At 40.7% G+C, this 21,625-nt stretch overlaps 1 protein-coding gene across 1 annotated transcript in view; it reads right to left on the bottom strand.

Annotated features, from left to right (window-relative positions):
* The window catches only part of Svep1 (sushi, von Willebrand factor type A, EGF and pentraxin domain containing 1), a 177,029-nt gene that overhangs the window by 59,156 nt on the left and 96,248 nt on the right, over nt 1–21,625 (bottom strand). The window contains 9 exon segments of the mRNA XM_028857786.2: nt 1,634–1,791; nt 7,603–7,804; nt 8,365–8,478; nt 12,295–12,408; nt 14,078–14,174; nt 15,296–15,387; nt 16,012–16,173; nt 19,134–19,295; nt 21,397–21,558. Coding sequence (XP_028713619.1) covers nt 1,634–1,791; nt 7,603–7,804; nt 8,365–8,478; nt 12,295–12,408; nt 14,078–14,174; nt 15,296–15,387; nt 16,012–16,173; nt 19,134–19,295; nt 21,397–21,558 — 1,263 coding nt within the window.

Below are 21,625 nucleotides of genomic sequence, written 5' to 3'. Positions count from 1 at the left end.
AACATGGCAAATATGGTTAATAGCAGCACATTATACAATTCAAAATTGCTGAGAGTACATTTTAAGTCTTCTCACAACAAAATGTGTGAAGCAGTTGGGGTAATAGATATGTTAACTAGATTTCTCTAAATATTCTACATTATATTCATAGTCATAACATGCTCTTCATATTCCAGTAAATTTACATAATTATAATGTTTCAACTTTCTATTATGAAAATGCCATTAAAATTAACAATATTGGGACTAGGGCAATGGCCTAGCACAATGGTTCTCAACTTGTGGGTCACAAGGGTTCCTTAAGACCATTGGAAAGCACAGATATTTACATTATGATTCATAATAGTAGCAAAATTACAGTTATGAAGTAACAATGAAATAATTTCATGGTTGGGGTCACCACAGCATGAAGAGCTGTATTAAAGGGTGGCTGCATCAGGAAGGGTGAGAACCACTGACTTAGTGGGTAAAGTGCCAGCTTGTGCAAACATAAGGACATGATTTCCCAACCCTAGCACCCACATGAAAAGCCAGACATGGTGGCATGTTCTGGGAAGCAGAGATGGAAGGATCCTTGGACTTGATGGTCTGCCAGTCTAGACAGTGAGCTTTTGGTTCAGTGAGGGAATCTGTCTCAAAAATAAATAAAATGGAAAGCAGTTGACAGTGATATCTGTCCTCTACTCTCACATGTTTGCACACACACACACACACACACACACACACACACGTAAACACACACACATGTAGACATACACACACATTGCCACAAGACCATAAAGGAGGAAGAAAAGGAGAAAGAGGGGAGGAAGAGGAGGAATAATCACTGAACAGCTGGTGTGTGGCAGAGCCTGGATGCATGCAGCAAAAACCAAAAGGTTAAAGGGAACCATGGGAGAGGTCTGGCAAATAGTTTTCTGCATTTCCCTCTTAGATCTCTAAGCCTCGGTTTCCTCATGCATGCTGTTGGGGATATTGACAGCAGGACCCAGTTTATTGATGGCTGGGAAGATGAAATAAGTCTCAAGCACTCAGCAGAGCAAAAGCTGGCACTGTTCTAGAACTATTCTGAGTATTGTTAGCAGCCCCTTTTGAGTTACACCTCTCATACCTGAGTCTATACACACGTCTTACACCTGAGTTCATACACATCTGTCTCACACCTGAGTCCATACACACATATATCACCTGAGTTCATATATACCTGTCTCATGCCTGAGTTCATATACATGTGTCTCACACCTGAGCTCATACACACCTGTCTTACACCTGAGTCCATACACACATATCTCACACCTGAGTTCATATACACCTGTCTCATGCCTGAGTTCATACACACCTGTCTCATGCCTGAGTTCATATACACATGTCTCACACCTGAGTTCATACACACCTGTTTTATGCCTGAGTTCATACACACCTTTCTCATACCTAGTTCATACACACCTGTCTCACACCTGAGTTCATACACACCTGTCTCACACCTGAGTTCATGCACACCTGTCTCATACCTAGTTCATATACACCTGCCTCAAACTTGAGTTTATACACACTTGTCTTACACCTGAGTCCATACACATCTGTCTTACACCTGAGTTTATACACACCTACCTCACATCTAAGTTCATACATACCTGTTTCACACCTATGGCCTGAAAATCCTGGCCGACATTTACAACTGTATGAGTTCAGCTCATCCACACAGGTGGCCTGATTCCTGCATGGGTTGGACTGACATTCATTGATGTTTAGTTCACAGTGTGGCCCTGTGAAGCCTGCTGGGCATTGGCACCTGGAAGAAAATGAAATGCAGCAACAGGAACCACTAGAGGATCCGTTAGAGAAACTGTCCCCAACTTACAACAACCTTGTCTCAGAAGACTTCAGAGACTTAAATGCTAAAACCTATTGCCTAATCCAAAAAGCATGTAAACTGTGTTCACCTTTCCATTCATCTGATTGTAATTGAACCCCTTTAAGACACTCTGCATCATAAATAGAGCAAAAGAAAGCAAAAAGGGATTCTGGTCCAAGTGAAATGTGTTTTATGTGAGCTCGTTCCCCACAGAAATTCCTAGGAAAACACGGTTAAGATTCTATTCTAAAGCCTTTTAACTTATCATGCCAATTTTACAGTAATGGGGTAATGCTGGTGTTACTTCACTGATGAGTTAAAGTCTGCTACAGCAGTTAAGTCATTTGAGGAAATCCTGCTATCACTCAGTGGTGGGGTGAGAGTCTCAACCTCATTCTTACTCATGTGTCAGGATTTGTGGTCATAACCAATTGTTTATACACCCAGCAACAACAACACACCACCACCACCACAACGACAAAAACCACATTCAGTAATGACAAGTGCTGGCCATCGTGTTGTGAAATAGGGAACCTGAGACAGAAATTAGAATTACAGTCCTACAGTGTCAAGGGTAGTCGAGAGCCTGTCCCCAGAGCCCCGTGCATCTACTTCATATCGTTTACTCTAGAAAATCATTGCATAAGAGCTGTACACCCCGTGTCCTGTGTTCATGACAGCAGTACCCTAGTGGGGTGGATGGGAAAGCCATCCCTGGTACACCCATGTCATAGATACTCAGCAGCCATTGTGACAAACAATGCAAATGCATCTACTTGACAACAATGTTGAGTGACAAATGACAAATGGTATTGATGGGGTGTATCCCACTTACCTAACGCCTAAAAACATTGCTCTTTATTGCTTATGGGTGTGCTTTAGGATGTAAAATATAAAACATAAGTGAGTTCTATCAGTCTATATAGAAACTTCAGAATATTGATTGCCACTAGGAAAGAGAACGTGTGTGTGTGTGTGTGTGTGTGTGTGTGTGTGTGTGTGTGTATGTGTGTATGCAAACTGTATCCAATTCTATCTCTAGAACTTACTCCTTTAAAAAAAGATGTGGATCAAATAAGGCAAATTCTGAGATTTGCTAATCATAGAGCTGAATGCATGTTTTTATTACTCTTTGCAATTTTCTGTGTGACTGGAACACTTTTTTTAAGGAAGTCATATTCTCAACACTAGCACATTCACCTGGAGCTGTCTCTGATGTTGATCTGAAGGTGACTAGCGTGGGATCATGGCAGTGGAGGGATTTAGAAGGAAATCTGAGAATGGAGGGACATCTTGTCCGGGTCTCTGCACTTTATGGTAAATCTGTTTTGGCTAGTGCCTCAAGCATCTTTATCTGGCAAGGACAACACTGCCAGAGCTCTGTCCATGATGCTCACTTAATCCTCTATATTCTTCTGACTAGAGACAGCATGTCCTCTCCTTTCTTCTGGTTCTAGATGAATTATATTTTCTTCCATTGTTTTGAACCTTGGGTGAGGTTAGAACTCTTACAGTTCACTGGAAGTTTCTTACAGCCTATGGTGAGGCACTCTTTGTTGGAAAATGTGAACTTTCGTAACAAGATGATGCTATATTGGTAAACATTTCACTTGCACACTGTCAGCACATTCACTGGCCTAGCCATCTTCCATATATGTATTTGCATGCGCAGAGCTTTGGCTGTTTCTGGGAGGGTGATAATAGGTAAGGGAGAGCTGGGAAGGGACTGTGAAAGGTAAGGGGGTGACTTTGATTTTTTTTTTCTTTTAACTTTGCGAGCTGCTGGATCCAACAGCAGCTTTAGGACCATGGTATTTCTTAAGTTCATGAGCAAGAACAGCTTATCCTCTGCGTTGCAGAAATGCTGTCTTCCACATCTCCCTGCAGGCTAGGGGATGCATGGGGACTCCAGAAGATGACTAGAGGGGCTGGTTTTTAAATTGCACTCTACTGACACCCTATGTGCTCCCTCAGGAAGGCAAAGTCTTTCCCCCCAATGTAAACATACATTTCCTGTCCCGACTGCCTGGTCCCAAATAACCAACTCAGAGGCTGAATAGAAATTTAAGTGCTCAGCTGATAGAGAGACTTCTTCCAGCTGCTCCCTGTGGGCTTAGTTGCTAGTAAGCTCTGCCAGCATGCTGCATGGTGGATTTAGGGTTTTTGCTCATACAGACTGAAAAGGTCACAGATAAGCAGTAAAGACAGATTCAGACAGAAAAAAAAATCTCCTCTAAACAGATTACAGTGTCTTTAAAAATATATGTAGGCTTGGGAGAGAAAAGTAAAAGGGTAGAAAAAATCCTTAAACATAAGAGTAGTAAAAAAAATGTAAAAAGCCACTGAAAGATGGGAAACACACAGAAAGTCTGGATCCTATATATTATTATGTTGTCTTTGAATTTTTAAGGTGCTAAGAGACATTGGATTATGGAAACTGCTGGATTAAATCAACCTATATATTTTAAAAATATCTTGGCTTCAAAATTTAAGACAAAAGATATGTTACTTTGGGAAAGAGGTTTTGCTTTTATTTCCATAGGAAAGAAAGGCTCTGGATTCATTCTGGGTTAAGAAAGATCAAATTTGATCAAGGAAGACCCCCTAAAAAATCTCCAATGGGAACAGATTTCCCAGATGATCCAGCATTTCAGAGCACCTCTGTTGCAGTTTTCTCTGGGTTCTGCATCCAGAAAGGCTTCAAGGCTACTGGCTGAGATGATCCAGCCTCACAGAATACTCCAGTCAGGATTTGATCATCATCCTAAATTTTCTCAGGGTCCCCAGAGATTATCAGTGCCCTCAATCAACAGGAAGTAGTCTAGAAAACTACACTCATATTCACAAAAGTAAATTATGAGTGTTTGTCATCATTTGAGGGATTGGTTACAAGTTGTGATTGATAATGGTCAGGAGAAATGCTTAACAAAAGATATTAGATTCAGGAATTTTGTTTTGAAAAGAAAAAGGGGGATAGAGAAATGATAGGATGAAAGGGGTAGATTGTTGAAGCAACTTTAATCCAAAAAGCAACTATTAATTTTACATATTTTATATTAATATGGATTTTGATTTATTTATACAAATTTAAAGTTAATTTTGTTACACTATGTATATTTCTACTCTTGCTGGGGTATTATGTTTCTGCAGCTTATAAAAATTGTAATATATAATTAAGAAATACATATTAATAGTCATATATAATAGCAAACTTATAGTCGGGTTAGGCTTCAAATACTTCAAAGACCTACAGAATATGGCATTTGAAATGGCTTTTTTTTGTTTTGTTTTGTTTTGTTTTGTTTTGTTTTTCGAGACAGGGTTTCTCTGTGTAGCTTTGCACCTTTCCTGGAACTCACTTGGTAGCCCAGGCTGACCTCGAACTCACAGAGATCCGCCTGGCTCTGCTTCCCGAGTGCTGGGATTAAAGGCATGCGCCACCACTGCCCGGCCGTCATTTGAAATGTTTTAAGAACTTAGACTTTTCTTGACAGTGAGACATGTCTATTCCTGGCAGCACCAATTACTTCAAAAAGGACGATGGATATTGAAGAAACTCCATATGGAGTTTGTTTTCTTTAGGGCAAAAGCTAGCCATGTGGGCAAAGAAGCTACCCTTGCCTTAACTGCTGACAGTTACTGTCCAAACTGGACCAGCAGGACACAAGAAAGGTGACTGCCAAACTTTGCCAAGACAAGGTAGGACAGTCCTTCAATATTCCCTGCTTCACAAGAAAGTCTGTTAAATATGGTAGGCCTGTAGGCTAGACTTGGATTCCCCAGTGTTACAGAGGAAGTTTGGATGACTGTCCAGGCAGCCTGATGTCCCTGTCATTAGGTAACATTTCATCCTTCTGGGGTCTTTGATGGAGTTAAAGACTAAATAGTTATAATTATAGTTTTCCTTAGTTATAATAGGAAGTAAATTAGATACAAAACTTTAGACTTACCAAGAAAGGAGAGATAATTAAGTATTTTCTCTAATTTTGCTAAATGCAAATGGATTGGATATTGTTACTGTAATTCCATTTTTTTTGAGACAGGGTTTCTCTGTGTAGTTTTGGTGCCTGTCCTGGATCTTGCTCTATAGTCCAGGCTGGCCTTGAACTCACAGAGATCTGCCTGACTCTGCCTCTCGAGTGCTGTGATTAAAGGTGTGCGCCACCACTGCCCAGCTCTGTAATTCTTACTTAATGACTGTTTTTGTTGTATATAGTTTTACTATATTAAGGTTAAAACCTTCCTTTTTAATTAGACAAAAAGGGGGAAATGCTGTGGTACAATACTTTTCTACACTATGAATATGTATTAATCTCATTGGTTAATAAAAATCTGACATGCTGGGAGCTGGGCAGGAAAGTAAGTGGGAAAGCCAAACTGAGAGTGATGGGAAGAAGGAGGACAGAGTGACGAGATGCCAGCCAGCCACTGCAGGAAGCAAGACATGCTAGAGGACAGGTAAAGCCATGAGCCATGTGGCATTAATTATAGATTAATATAAGTGGGTTAATTTAAGTGTAAGAGTTAGTGACTAACAAGCCTGAGCTATCGGCTGAGCATTTATGATTCATATTCAGCCTCTGAGTGGGTTATTTGGGACCAAGCAGTCAGGACAGGAAATGTCCATTTATACCCCCAAAAACTTCTATTTCACCCACAAAGGCTTAGCTTTTATGATTTTACTTACTGTGCTCTTGTTAGATTTCTTTTGATGAAAACTTCCTAAAGTAGATGCTAGAACACCATGGACTTTCAGTATGGATAGACCCTCAGGCAGTATAATCATATAGCCCATTTTGCAAACATTTCAGCTAAAAGGTAAAATGTTTAAAAATACTGGATTTTATCTAGTGCTAACATGTTAACTTCCATGCGCTGGGGTTGTGTGTCTTTCCCTTCATCATTATTTTGTGCATGTGCGTGTTTCTGTTTGTGTGTACACATGTGGTAGCCAGAGGTTGGTGTCAACTGCCTTCCTAGATCTTTCTCTACCTTATTTTCCAAGACAGGGTCACTCACTGAACTTGGAGTTCACCAATTTGGCTGATCTGTCTGGCTAGTGGGCTCCAGAATCCACCTTTCTCCACTGTCCCATCGCTGGGATCACAAATAGGTCCTGCCACACCGAGCTTCAGTTACACAGGTGCTAGGGAGCCAAACTTCACACTTTCTTGGCAAACACTGGACAAACATGCCACCTCTCCAGCCCCTCCTTTCACCTTTATGATTTCCCAAGAGCCAAAGTTTCTAAACCTGGCATGTATCCAACTCATAGACTTCAAACACCTTAAGTTGCCTATGTTAAAATTACAGGTTTGGGGTTGTTCAGTGGTGCTGGCCTGACTTGAGGGGGTCCATGGGTTCCATCTCCAGCACTGCAAAACACCAGGCATGGTGGCACCTGCATTTGATCATAGCACTAGGGAGGTAGAGGCAGGAGGATCAGAAGTTCAAAGTCATCTTCAACTACATAGTGAGTTTCAGGTTAGACTGGCCTACAGGAGACTCTATCTCAAAAACAACACACACACACACATACATACACCCAACAACAACAAAAACTATAGGCTCACATCTAGGCCTAGCCTTGTCTTATCACAAGTGGTCATGAGAGTCTACTGTTCCTGCCTTTGGGTGAGCATGTGAGGACAGCTGACCTGGGGCTTTGTAGCCAATGCTCCACTAAGACTGTACAGTGCCTGCTCAGTCAAGGAAACATGAAGCGAAACTCTAGACTTGGCCTTTTACCTGAAACTGTTGGCACCATCCTTACAAGTGGCTCCATTTTGGCATGGCCGGCTGAGACACTCGTCCACATTTTTTTCACACCGAGTACCCAAAAATCCAGGTGGGCATTTGCACAAGAACCCCCCAACTTGGTCTTTACAAACTGCATTATTTAAGCAGGGGTTCGACTGGCATTCATTGATGTCTGTCTCACAGTGTACACCTGGGGGTGGGTGAGGACGAGAAAGAGCTGGGATGATTACCTCGGCAGGAAAACCGACCCTGATGTGACTCCTTGAAAGGAGACAGGCGGCGGGCAGGGCCGCTGCCGTTAACCCTGCTCATGATGCATCTGAGCAGGAGCCCTGGCCCTGCGGAGTCACTTCAGGACTACAGTTTGGATGCTCAGTTTATTTCATCTTCCTTCTGAAACTATAGTTAGCAACGGGCATCAAGCTGAAATAAGGTTTGAAAGAATAATAAATTTAGTTCCCTTTTTTCTGTTTGTTTGACTTCGTGTTTTTCCTTCATTAGCATTTTACCCCTCAGACTTCTTCCCTGAAAATGAAGTACATATTTCTTTAACCATACGTCTTTCATCAGTTTGCAAAAATATATTATTTCATATCAATTTACATTCATTTTATGAACATCATTTACATGACTTATTTCCTACAGTATGGTCATAAAGTCCAAATATAATAGTTAGATAATATGTGAGTAAAGACACTAATGTTTATTTACAGAATTTTGAAACAAGGGAGAGAAATGCGAACTTCTTACCCACATATCCTTTCACACAGGTACAGTGGTAGCTTGCCAAGCTGTCGGTGCAGGTTCCTTTATTCAAGCATGGACTGGAACTACACTCATTTATATTTTCTTCACAGAGTTGGCCTGCAGAGAATCACAGGGTCTTTGAGCTGGAGAAAGCATTAAGTTTTGCTCAAGCAAGTTGTTTAGCGTGAAAACTGAGCAATTGGAAATCATGGCTAATGGGCTTGTAAAATGTTTTTTGCTTTTTGCCGGTTACATCAACACAAATATTTCTCTTCCATTTTTGAATTAAAAAAAAAGTTTAGCCAGAAATGTAACATATTTGGCATACAGTGAGAACTGACACCCGTAAACACGTGACCATATTTTTAAGAAGGTGTGATCTTGCTTAAAGTCCTTTTCTCACATTATCTGTTGACTAGTTGCTCATTCTTGGCTGTGTGTTCCTTCTGCAGTGGAGCTGTAACTGCCCAAAACTGACAAAAATGTTTGAGAAAAATACTGAATAAAGAAAATAACTTATTTTGTTCTTCAAATCCAGAAAATAGTAGCCAAACTTCTGTGCGGCTGCCCCCATGGTCTGTAAGTAGGTAATTTGGGGACAACAATGTCATTGACACCCTTTCCTCCATTGCCTAGGAACAGAGACCAGGCCTGTGATATTACCAAGCACAGGTCAGAAACAAACCAGAGAGACAAATCTTTAAACTCAGTGATGTACACAAAGATTCCTCAGTTGGAAGAGTACAGGATGCTTAAATCCAAGGCACACATGGAATTATATAGCAGACATCTAATAGCATATATATCTCACCACAAACTACACTAAAGAGAAATTTTATCAATAAAAGATTTTGAAAGTAGTAATTCTAACAAACCTACATATTCATACAGATTACAATAAATACTATTATATTACTTTTCATTGTCAACTTGATACAACCTGGGAAGATGGGACGTCAATTGAAGAATTGCCTCAATTATCTTGGCCTATAACCAGGTCTGTGAGAGATTGTCATGTTGGAAGATTGATGTTTGAGGGCCCAGCCCACCATGAGCAGTACCATCCCTAGCAACTGGGTCTGGGCTATTATAAGGAAGCCAGCTGAACATGAGCCAGAGTGCAAGCCAGTAAGCAGAGTTCTGTCCTGTCTCGAAGTTTATACTTTGAGTTCCTACTCTGACTTCCTTCAATGATGGATTGTGATATGAACTGTAAGTCGAACAATTCCTTCCACTCCAGGTTGCTTTTTGTCAGTGTTTTATCATAGCAAGAGATCAAACTAGAACAAGTACTTTTTTTTTTAGTAAATACTTACAACACATTTAATGTTTAGTAAGCAGCACAGTACCTTCAGAGTCTAATAAAGACATACTATTCAGAAGCTTGGGTCTAATTTCCTCATAGTATACATCTACCACTCTGTTCACAGACTTTTATTTATGTTACAATCCTGGGTGATACTAAGCTGAAATTTGGAGATTATCTTTTAAGTAGATACATGCATGTAGAGAGACATCATCTTTATACTGTATGTGGAAATGCGACCATATGTATAAGGCAAAGAGCGAGGGGAGGGAGCATGGGAAATAAAAGTTCAAAGCATGGCAATGAATCTGGCAGTGAATCCACCTGCTGCACACATGTCTTCAATGAGTAGCAAGTGTGTTGATCTGCAGCCTCCTCAGTTAGAATCTGAGCAGGTCTACCTCTTGAAATAGAGCTGAATTCAACTTACATGCCCCTAAAACAAACCACACACTTTAATTGGCACTCATCAAACAAAAAAAGATATCTTTTCTTGTTGGAAATATATAGGCATACATTCTCTGTCTGCCTGATTGCCTACTGGAGGGAACTTCAAGATGGTTTTCAGCTTAGAACTTTTCCTTATGCAAATCTTTGAATGTATATAAACAAATGTGCATGAGGGTACAGTATAATATGTAGAAAAGAGAACAAGGAAATCTAAATATTAGGGGATGATGTTGGACTGAATGTAGAAAATGGACATGAGTTATGAAAGAGGTTATAAAGCTAATTGCTTCTCTGTTCTAATTCTGTCATGGATTTTTTTGTTTTTGATAGCAGATATATGCATAAAAATCTATTTGCTAGTGAAACTGTAAAATCCAGTGTGAAATGGCTTCAGAATCACTATTCAAATTGTACAGAAGTTCTATTTGCAAGATTTTTTTTTTTTTTAGTAAAAATGCTTATAAATAAAAATACTCAGAAATCTTTGAATTGGCCTTCCAGACAACATGTAACTCTACTGTATGAACTCAGTGTCCCTCCCCATAAGACTAGGGCTATCATGGCTCATGGATCCCAAGTGGACAAAATGGAACTGGTTCAAAGGATTGCCACCATAAATTATATTAACATTTTCAGTTCATTATAAAATTGTTTTTTGGAGATAATGTTTTCAGAATGTAGTGACTGTGAAATGTGTTATAAGGATTATAAAAGATGTATTAAATACATAAAATAATATACATGTATGAATTACAATGCTTATTTAAATGTATTTTTTTGGATAATAATTTCATGAGTTAGGTACAGAGATAACTTGCTGATATGATCTCTATTTCTGTCACAACAATATATAAGATAGTTATTACTTCTTAGATCATAAATCACGTTCTTGTGGGATATTTAACTATGTGAAAGTGTGTTACATTTGTTGATGCTGTATTTATTTAACATGTTACATTTGTTTGTCTTGCATTTGTTTAATTATGTAAGGATGTGCTACATTTGTTTCACCTTGCCTGCCTAAGGCACCTGATTGGTCTAATAAAATGCTAAACAGCCAATAGCCAGGCAGGAGAGGCACAGGTGGGGCTGGCAGGCAGAGAGAATAAGTATGAGGAGGAATCTAGGCTTGAGAGAGAATAAGGAAGAGAGAACGAGGGAGAAAGAGAGGGATATGTCAGGGCCAGAAGCCAGCCAGCTGCCCGACAGACAGACATGAGGAGCAGTGAAAGTAAGACATACGGAAGGAAAGAAAGAGGCAAAAATGTAGACAAAGAGAAACAGATTAAAACAGGAGCTAAGCTAAGGCCGAGCATTCATAACTAATAAGTCTCCGTGTCTTGATTTGGGAGTTGGTTGATGGCCCAAAAGAAAAAGCCTGGCACACATTCTACTTCATAAGACTCCATTATCAATACTAGAATCATTATAATGAAATTCAACAAGGGAATTGATAGTGAGGTTGATGTTTCTGGACTATTTTAGAGGGAGGATAGTTGAAAGTTGCAAGTCTCTGACTTAAATATGATACATACTTAAATATATGATCACCTTTTAGAGCCCATTCCCTATGGTGTGGTGTCTTACTCAGCCTTCATGCAAGGAGGAAGGGCTAGGTCTGGCCCCAACTTGGTATGCCAGCCTAGGGGATGGGGTAGGATGGAGGTAGGTGGGGGGGGAGGAGAAGAGGAGGGAGGTGGAACAGGGGTTGGTATGTAAAAGGAAAGAAAAAAATTTAAATTAAAAAGAAAGAGTAGTGGAGCCTATAATGACAAAAGTGACTGATTTATAGGAAAAATCACACACACACACACACACACACACACACACACACACACACACACACACACATCCAGTTCAGAATTTCAGTAAGGAGACAGTGAAGAGCTGGGGAAGGACCTGGTACTTCTCTGGCATCCCATGAGAACTCATCTCCATTTATGAACCTAAAAACAGGTTCAGAAACATTCAGAGGCCCCGAAGTCACACATCTTGTAGATAAAGAGGGAACCAGGTCTGCTCATGTTACCATTTTAAAAACCATAAGCAATTTAATACTGAAAAACTGATTCCTTGTTCTCCTTACATAACCATATAACGAGCACTTCCCAAATGCACAGAAATAATCCAAAATAAGACCTGGTTTATATTATAAAGACACTAGCCTTGCTCCTTACCTGCATAACCCAAGGAGCACTCGCAAGTGAATCCCCCAACTTGGTCTCTACAAATTCCACCATTGAGGCAAGGCAGTGAGTTGCATTCATCAATATCTGTTTCACACTTTAAGCCTAAAATATAAACCAAATACTGAATGATAAATTAAAAGAAGAGAGTAATGAACATGCGTGGTCACTTGAAAGTGATGATCTCTATAATCTAGGTGTATAAGGAAGAGCTACCATCCAGTTGTGGTTAATGAAGGCACGACATTTTTCCATATTTAAGATACCTTACAACACTACGTGGGAAGTAGCAAAATATCTCAGCGCATTAAGAAAATGGAGAGGGAAGCTGGAAGTTATAAATAGGAGCCATAAATTATGTTAACTATAAAGCAAACCCCACAAAAACTATATAGAGTTGCTACCAAGGTCACCTGGCTCGAGAGATGGAGTGGGGCCAAGTTTTGCTGAATCTCAGCTCATAAACCAGAAGCCCTGCATTGGGTTTCCATAGGGTGCATACAGGTTTGCTGGGCTAGCTCTGCTAAGAACCCTCCCCACCAGGGGACTTTGATCTTCAGCTCGCCAGCATCAGCATCACCTTCAGACAGAAGAGGAATGCTGCATTTCAAGCCATACCCTACACTACATCAGAAATGCTGAGACTACCAGACTCTCTAGGGTCCAGTGATCTGTAGCTAGGCAAGCATTCCAAATAGCTACAGCACACACTAATGTATGGGATGCACTATTCTATATGCCTTCTTTAAGCCACCACTGAAGTGTAGAATTCTCAGAGATGACCTTCTCACCTTCCCTTCTTCCCTTTCTCCCTCTCTCCCTCCTTTCCTTCCTCCTTTTCTTTCTGTCTTTTTAGATAGGATCTTCCTATGTATTCCTGGCAGGCCTGGAACACACTTTGTAGATCATGCTGGCCCTGAACTCAGAGAGATCCCTGGTCTCTGTTTCCTGATGCTGGGATTAAATGTGTATACCATCATGCCTGGCAAATTCCATATATCCTATGAAATGTCAGCACTTTTTAAAAGAACTCATACACATGAGCCAACTGTGATAAACAGAATGCCAATATTCTTGCTAGCCTTTGGCTATCTTTTGTTTCTAATTTTCCTTTTGCTTATTTCTTTTTTAGTGAATTCTACTTAAATATAATTTTCCATGAAAAACTTTTAGAATTCATTGTGTACTTTTTTAAGCAAAAATCTATTTTAGAGAAAATAAGGGATTATTTTAAATTAATTGCAATTTTAAAACACAGTTTGTTTTCTCCTAAAATTGTTTCTGGACACATCTGTAATATGAACCAAACTGCAAATAAAACTAATTCTTACTTATTCCTACAGCCTCTAGTTCAAAGTCACGGAGTTCTGAAGCTAGAGACAAAGCAACAAACCTCATCTATGAACAAGAACTTCCACTCTTGAGTAACAAATGGGAGAAGTCAGGAATTTGTTCTAAAATGTTTGTGCTGGACCAAGTTGAGTGTCATGCCTTTAATTTGTGTTAGAACAAAACCTTGGACACGACTCCTGGACTGTATTCCAGTTATACCCCCAGCTAGGGTGTTAGCTTTCAGAGTGAAGTTTCCCCCCTCTTTTCTCCAAGCTGTACAAAGAAAACTGTTAGGTATGCATGCATTTTATCTTGTTCAACCCCGTATTTCTCCTCACTAACACGGTCTAATGTATTTTACGTGATGTGTGTTTAGCATTCCAAAGTCTGACTCAAGCTACACCAATTTCACATAAAACGTGTTAGCGTTCCTTGATGTCACCTGTGTATCCGGGTGGACAGAGACAGGCATAACCACGCCCCAGCTGTTGGCAGGTTCCACTGTTGTGGCAAGGGTTTAAGAAGCACTCGTGGAAGACCTACCAGGCAGAAAAGACATGCATTACAGAGAAGCACTCGGTCATTTCAGAGCATTCCCACCTAGGGGCCGTAAGGTTATCACGTTGCTTCTGAGTGAGTTTCTTCAAGCTAGCTGCCATATCATGGTAGCCTGCCATGTATGGGCACAAACAATGATTCTCCAGTGAGGTAAATGCATGCAGGGTTGGTTGCAGGTTAGAATCCATTAGAGATTTTATTTGAAATATGCGAAGCACAGGGGTCAACCAAGGCCAGATAAAACAGAGCCTCTAGGGTGAAGTCCATACATGATTATTTACAAGTGGCCCATGGACTCCATCACACCACTGCGTTAGAGGCTCCTACAAACTTCTGTGCTCAGCCAGCTCATTTTCAAATGTGATGTGTAGAGCCCCAGCAGCTCACTGTGTTGGGCTGTAGGAGTCTGACAGAAGAAATACTATATCATTGGTTTTAAAAATGCCAATTCCAAGGGACTCTTGACTCTTGGGTAGGATGAATTAAGAGGAATGGTAGAATCTACCCAAAATATCTGACATAGCAGATCATCTTTAAAAAAAAAAAAAAGAGGGAAGCAAGCCTGGGAATGAAGTTCCTTGGCAGGACACCTGCCCAGCATTGTGAGGTTGTCAGTTCAAATCCAATTAACACACACACACATGCACGTGCACACACACAAGAGAAAAATAATTGGTTTAGTTATGTTCCTGAGTGACAGTTCTTAATTCTTCACACATTATCCCAAGAAACAATTCCTTTGGTCCCAAAATATGTAAATAATTTTGAAATAAAATCTGAATTATATTTCTACCCCCTGACAAAGGCTTTGGTAAACCAAGCCCCCCTTTTGCAGTGATGGGTCAACTAGTGAGTCAAAGCCTCCCACATCTACATATTGTTGAGCAGGCATTTCTTGGAAAATAACTCCAATTTTTGGTACTAAGAACGTCTAATGTTTCACTTTTTGGAAGTTCTTATTAAGAACCATAACTAAATATTCCTTTATAGTATTCATAATCTGATGAAGGTTTCAACCCCAGTATTCTGCAATATGTAAAATGGCAAATTATTTTCTAAGTCTCCCACTGAAGAAAACGTTCTGTGCAGGGAGTGGACTTGCCTGGCTGCCGACTTCATACTTCTTTTGGGTATGTCCAGGGGCTGCAAGGGGCACGATGCTTTCTTCTGCTGCTGAGAAAGTGGAGCTAAAACCTAACAAAACAAACAGGCAAAATGTCAGTGGGTGGTAGGTGTGGCTCAAAACTGAACTCTCTCGAAATACTCAGGGTAAGATCTGGTTGCAGAGTGAGTCACGCCACACGTATTTTGTTTCAGTCACACTAAACAGGAAAACATTATGGGTGGCATGTCACTCCATCCTAGACTCTGAGAGAGACATTTGAAAATTACCAAGTGCAGCGTTTCCAAAATAATTCTTCTAGTCTTGGCATCAAAAAGATCTTAAAGGGGGCCAGGAAGATGTCTCAGTGAGTAAAAGCACTTACCATCAAGCATGGTGGCCTGAGTTCGAATCTAGGACATGCATGGGGGAAGTTGTACATTATGATTCCCGTCTGCTGTTGTTTGTTCTCCACATGAGTGTTGTGGCATGTACATGTGTGCGTGCATATACACACGTGCATGCTCACACACTTGTACACACATGCATGCACACACATGACTACATAAATAAATAAATGTAACAAAGTTGCTTTAAAAGACCATAGAAGGATGAATTAAGCCCAGATATCAAAATGCACCCAAAATGGTGGTGTTCAGAACAGAAGAGACCAGAGTGTCACAGGTAAGACCCCAGCATAACATCTGAGAACTCACTTGAGCAATCCGTGATGGACGTGGCACCAGTGATGGTTGTTGTTCCATAAAAGGGACAAGCTAGGCAGAAGGACTTCCCTGCATTGGGCTGGTAATAGTCTCGAGGACATGGATAGCAGGGTGTTAGCCCAGAACGGGAGAATTCTCCTACTGGACACGGCACTACAAAGGAAGAAAAAGATTGTGTGTGTGAAATGGCTCTTTACATCTAAGATAAGCTCCCTAAACTTCAGTTGTGAGAAGCTACTGAAACACTTGTGTTGTCTCTTTCTATTTGGAAAAGGAAGTCCCAGAGACCTAATTAAATTATTTAACTGATAGTATAAGATGAGAAATGGTGCATCTGTATTTATATATGCAGTAAACAGAGGCACATGCTTTCATAGCAGTACTACTTAGTATCTAATATAAAGCTAAATGTACACAGAATGTACACATGGGGAAACAATGCAGAAATTTCATTTACTACCAGTATTAGTAGTAAAGTCAAATTTAAAACAGTACACCTGAATGGCCAGGAGAAAATATTACCTTGCAAATACTGTTTACTGATGGTGTTAAGGACAGCAAAATACAACCATGGAGCCTAATCAATTTGACCTTTAAATAAATGTACTGGATTCTTGATAATACTGTTATTATAATCTGGGAAGTGTCAATGGCATACATTTCAGGAGCCTTTACCATAGATTTCAGGAGCCACCCTACAGAGATGGTGAGACGCATTAACTTGTTTGACTACAGTGAGCATATAAGTATGGTATCAACATGTCACATGCAACACACTTTAAACATACAAAAATGAATAAATGAATAAGGTAAATGTTTCCAAAGACAGTGCCAGAGGTCACTTAATGCCTGCTTTAACTCCACCCTAAAGGCTCAGAATGAGAGGTGTATCGTTCTGGTCCTTATAAATCCTTGTCCTATGGGTGGAATGTGTCAACAATGATGGCCAGTTTCCATTTATGGGGTCAAAAGCTTTCAGGTTTTGTAGCCACAAGTCAGAGGATATGTGTGTAAAAAGAGATAAGATGAATAAAGGTTGTATTGCATGGGCATAGTAGTAATGTGTAACGTAATTCTTATAGTCATTATAACAATTAATTTTGAGTATGCTGAGACATCAAAGGTATTTTCTTTTTAAGAAATGTAAGGCAAACTCAGCAAAATACAGTGACACATCCATAAACAGAAATCAATATAGAAAGAAAACAATGATGAAAGGAAGGAAAGAAGAAAGAAAGGAAGGAAGGGAGTTGAAAACTAAAAGAAAATATGTGAAGGTCCATTTTATAAGTCACATACACTTCAATTTTAAAGTACAATAGTGTTGGTCCAACGCCACAAGAGAGAGATGAGTTATTCCTGCTTCTCACCCATGGTGAGGACAATGTGGCTAACTATGCTAGGAATACTAGGAGACATGGGGCATTTACCAGAATTTCTGCCACATTCTGGGAATTAGAACTGCTTAATTGCAAAGTTGGCAACAGACAAACCTCAAGGCTTATTTAGAAAGCTAAAAGAAAGAAAAGTCAAATATGAACTCGCTTCCCTGTAAAAATTCCAGTTGCTTGTGGTTGGAGGATCTTGCAGTGGGGGCAGAATTATTTTACTGCTGACTTTCTTTCAAAATTAGTTCCCATATTAACAAAATCAGAGAGTGTCTAGCAAAGCATTTCAAACATAATGTGAGACTTTATTGACTTTAAAATTAAATTGGAGGCAGCTTTGCCACAACAGGCATGGTTTATGAGCTTCAAGCATGGTCTAGAAAAATTCTCTTCTCAACTCTTTGGTCAAACAGTAGCTTGATGGACACTGCTCGAGGAATGTGTGAGGTCTAAAATTCTTATCTACCATGACCCTGGTCCACTGAGACAGTTTAAACAAATGGGAAGATGTATAGACTTATCATTCAGCATCCATCCTCCTGTGCCCACGGCTCTTAACTTCTGAGGACCCCATCTCCGTAGATGCAGCTCTAGTCTACCCCTTCCACTTCCTGCTTGGCTGGTGGCGAGAAATCTCAGTCTCTTTTTGGTGGTAGCTGTAGCTCAAGAAGGAAGTGTGTGCGTGACTCCCTTTGTAGCCTGGAGAACTGGCCCAGAGCGGGCTGGTTCTTAGGAACAGCAGCCTTGCAATAAGAAAACATCTTTTCCTCTCTGGACTGCCATAAACCTCAGGCTTTTAAAGCAGAGTGTAAAGAATGGGAGGACTCACGCTTTTAAGAGTCACCACGTGGCCCTGCTTGTGAGTCTCTGTGATACTGCAGATGCGGCCCACCAACCTTTTGTTCTGAATACAACTAGACCAGCTTTACAGAGAAACAGACTGTCAGAGTTTCTACAACAGGCTGCTGCTGCTGCTGTGTGTGTGTGTGTGTGTGTGTACATTTGTGTGTGTTTGTGTGTGTATACACATTTGTGTGTGTGTTCATGTGTGTGTACACATTTGTGTGTGTGCTCATGTGTGTGTATACATTTATGTGAGTGCATGTATTCATGTTCCTGTATACATTTATGTGTTTGTATATTCATGTGTATGTATGCATCTAGTGACTGAGGCGTCTCCCAGCCCATAACAGATCAATTTTGACTCTCAGTCCCGGTTTTGAGAGAGTGTGAAGTTTTTATCTTCTAGTTTGTTTACATTTTCAGGAATTTCTGGCTGGATAACTATACTCAGCCAGGATATTAAAGATATTCCAAGTGGAATGCTGACCTTTTCATTTCTATTTAAACCAGTGGCTGCCACAGTGTGATCCCCGGACTAGTAACAGTAGGCATTACCGGAATACTAGGTAGAAATGCACATGACACCTAGGGAGTCAAAATTCTGGGGACAGGACCCAGAAACCTGTATTTCTATGGTACTGTGATGCCACACACTTATTACTGAGGCCTGGGATAGAAGTCTTGTGCAATATACAGAGAGTCCATTGTTTATACTAAAGTTCTGACCAGCTTGGGGGAAAAAAAAAACCTCCCCATAAAGAAAGAGTTATTTACATTCTTTGCATACTGTGGACATTTAGTTTGTTAAAAGCATCCCATTCCTCCACGCAGAGAACTTAGCATATGTAAATAAATATAAACATCTAAAGCATTGATGATAACCTCCACAAGCAGAGATGTCAATGGCTCCTCTTTTTACAGTTGTAGTGGGTTCTGGGCATGACAGGCAGCTCCGGGATCCAAATTCTGGTTGATAAGTACCCAGTGGACACGATTCGCAGGTCTCAAGTCCACTGGATGAGTAGGTGCCTTGCTTACACTGAGCTGAAAAGAGACATACAATGCAATGAGCAAAATTGAGCTGCTCAAAACTAGCTGCATACAGCGTAGAGATTCCCCAGTCCAAGGTGTGGCAGAGAAGGAGACGGGAACTAACTCCTTGCTCCCTATAGCCGGTCACACAGGGTACAGTCACCATGCTTCTGTATACTACTAAGTTTTAGACACATACTCAGTTCCTTCCATCATTGCCTATCAGTGTTCTAACCACACAGTTTGTTTAGTAGTCGTTGAACAGAGCTCGAAATAGATACCGTGATGAGGCACTGTCTTAAAGACAAGATATGCATCAGGAAAGCTGTGTAAAGCGTGACAGAAACAGAATCTCCAATTGGGCTCCATGTATCCGACTACTCAACACCTCACATCTCCAAATGAGAGCAGATTCTGGCACTCCTCCAACCATTCCGTTTGATGTGTGAGTCCCTGCCTTTTCCTCTGATTTCTCCAAGGGACTCTCATTCCTTTATTTATTTATTTATTTATTTATTTATTTATTTATTTTACAATACAATTCAGTTCTACATATCAGCGACAGATTCCCTTGTTCTCCCCCTCCTGCCCCCCTCACCTTCCCTCCAGCCCACGCCCCATTCCCACCTCCTACAGGGCAAATCCTCCCCTGAGGACTGAGATCAACCTGGTAGACTCAGTCCAGGCAGGTCCAGTCCCTCCTCCCAGGCCGAGCCTAGCAACACTGCATAAGCCCCAGGTTTCAAACAGCCAACTCATGCAATGAGCACAGGAGGGACTCTCATACTTAACATTGTTAACATTTTGGGTACATTTCCAATCACCTGGCACCTCCTAGATTTATCATTAAGTAACCACAGCTGCCTTCACATCCATAGCATGGAGGAACAATTTTGAAATTTCTTCTGTGAGGTGTGTCTTCTGTTCACCTTCATTATGAAAGAAAATGTTTCCACCAGGGGCTTGCATTATGAGGAACAGAGAAATGTGGGAAGTACCGCATAGTTTAGTAGCAAGAGTCTGTTCGTCTGTGTCTGTGGGAATTCATTTCCAAGTCAACAGAGAATTGATCTTACCACATCAAATACTTCTCTAACAAAAACTGAGTTGATCTTTGCTAAGTACTATGAGAGTCCTTTCTCCTGATTAGTGTGAGATTCCAGAAAAAAGTTCAGGCTAATCGGTGAATGTGGACTAAAGTAGGAGAGAGGAGAAGGGAGTAGAGCGTAGTTCCCCAAAGAAAGACAAATGATTTCTTTTCAATAGGGAAACATCTACTTAGTATTTGTAACAAGAAAGAATACGTAACATTGCTTTGGGTACTGTTCTTATCCCATCCTGTTTTTAGACTGATGAATTGAAACAGGCTAAGAATCCCCTACCCTGGTGGTTCTCAACCTTCTAATGCGGTGACTCTTTAATACAGTTTCTTATATGGTGGTGACTCCCAACCATAAAATTATTTTTGTTGCTACTTCACAACTGTAATTTTGCTACACTTATGAATCATAATGTAAATATCTGGTATGCAGGATATCTGATATGCGACCCCTGTGAAAGGGTCATTCAACCCTCAGAGGTTGTGGCCCACAGGTTGAGAACCACTGCTCTACCCCAAAGTATGGTACCAAAGAGTACTGAATATTTTACGCTAAAGGAAGTTTTGAGCCGTAGAAGCAGACAGTTCTCTTTGAACCTCCTCCACCCTGTTTCTCTCACTGTGGGTCTTAAGACTATATGAGACATGTCCACTCTGCTACCCAGAAGAAGAAAGAACTCTTAAGACACCGGGACATGGGAGAATGCAGACAAACAGACCTTGACAACACCCTCCTAGTTCATACTGGGTCATTTTCTTTTTGTCCCACTATACTACATAGCCAGTCACCTCATCATCAAACACAGCATGACACACACATTTCCTAGTGTCTTCATTTCTAAAGACTCCTGTGCCACATAAAATTTTCATGAAATAAATATGATTGTCTCTTGTAATTTATCTTTTGGTACAGGAGCCTTGGCCAAGACCAAGTGATGGGCAAAGAAACCTTCCTCCCATGACAACTGGACATCCAGCCCCTCTCTGGCCAAAGCGTGGAAAGAAGCCCTCTACCTTTGCACTCAGAGATGCTTCTCGAATGGAGATATTCCGTGTGAGTCCTCGGGGGACAAAGCTTGCACTCGAGCTGCCCTTCTTCATCTTGATAAGATCCCATCAGGCAGCTTTCACAGGTGGAATGTTCCAGAGAGTAATAGGTTCCCAGGGGGCAGTTGACTGTGGAGAAAACAGTCAGAAATTCAAGTTCCCCCACCACGGCACCTTTCAGTTCTTTTTTCTTATG

Source organism: Peromyscus leucopus, chromosome 2, assembly GCF_004664715.2.
Source record: "Peromyscus leucopus breed LL Stock chromosome 2, UCI_PerLeu_2.1, whole genome shotgun sequence".
Lineage (NCBI taxonomy): Eukaryota > Metazoa > Chordata > Mammalia > Rodentia > Cricetidae > Peromyscus > Peromyscus leucopus.
Note: the sequence above shows the minus strand (reverse complement) of the source record. Positions and strands in the feature narration are given on the sequence as shown.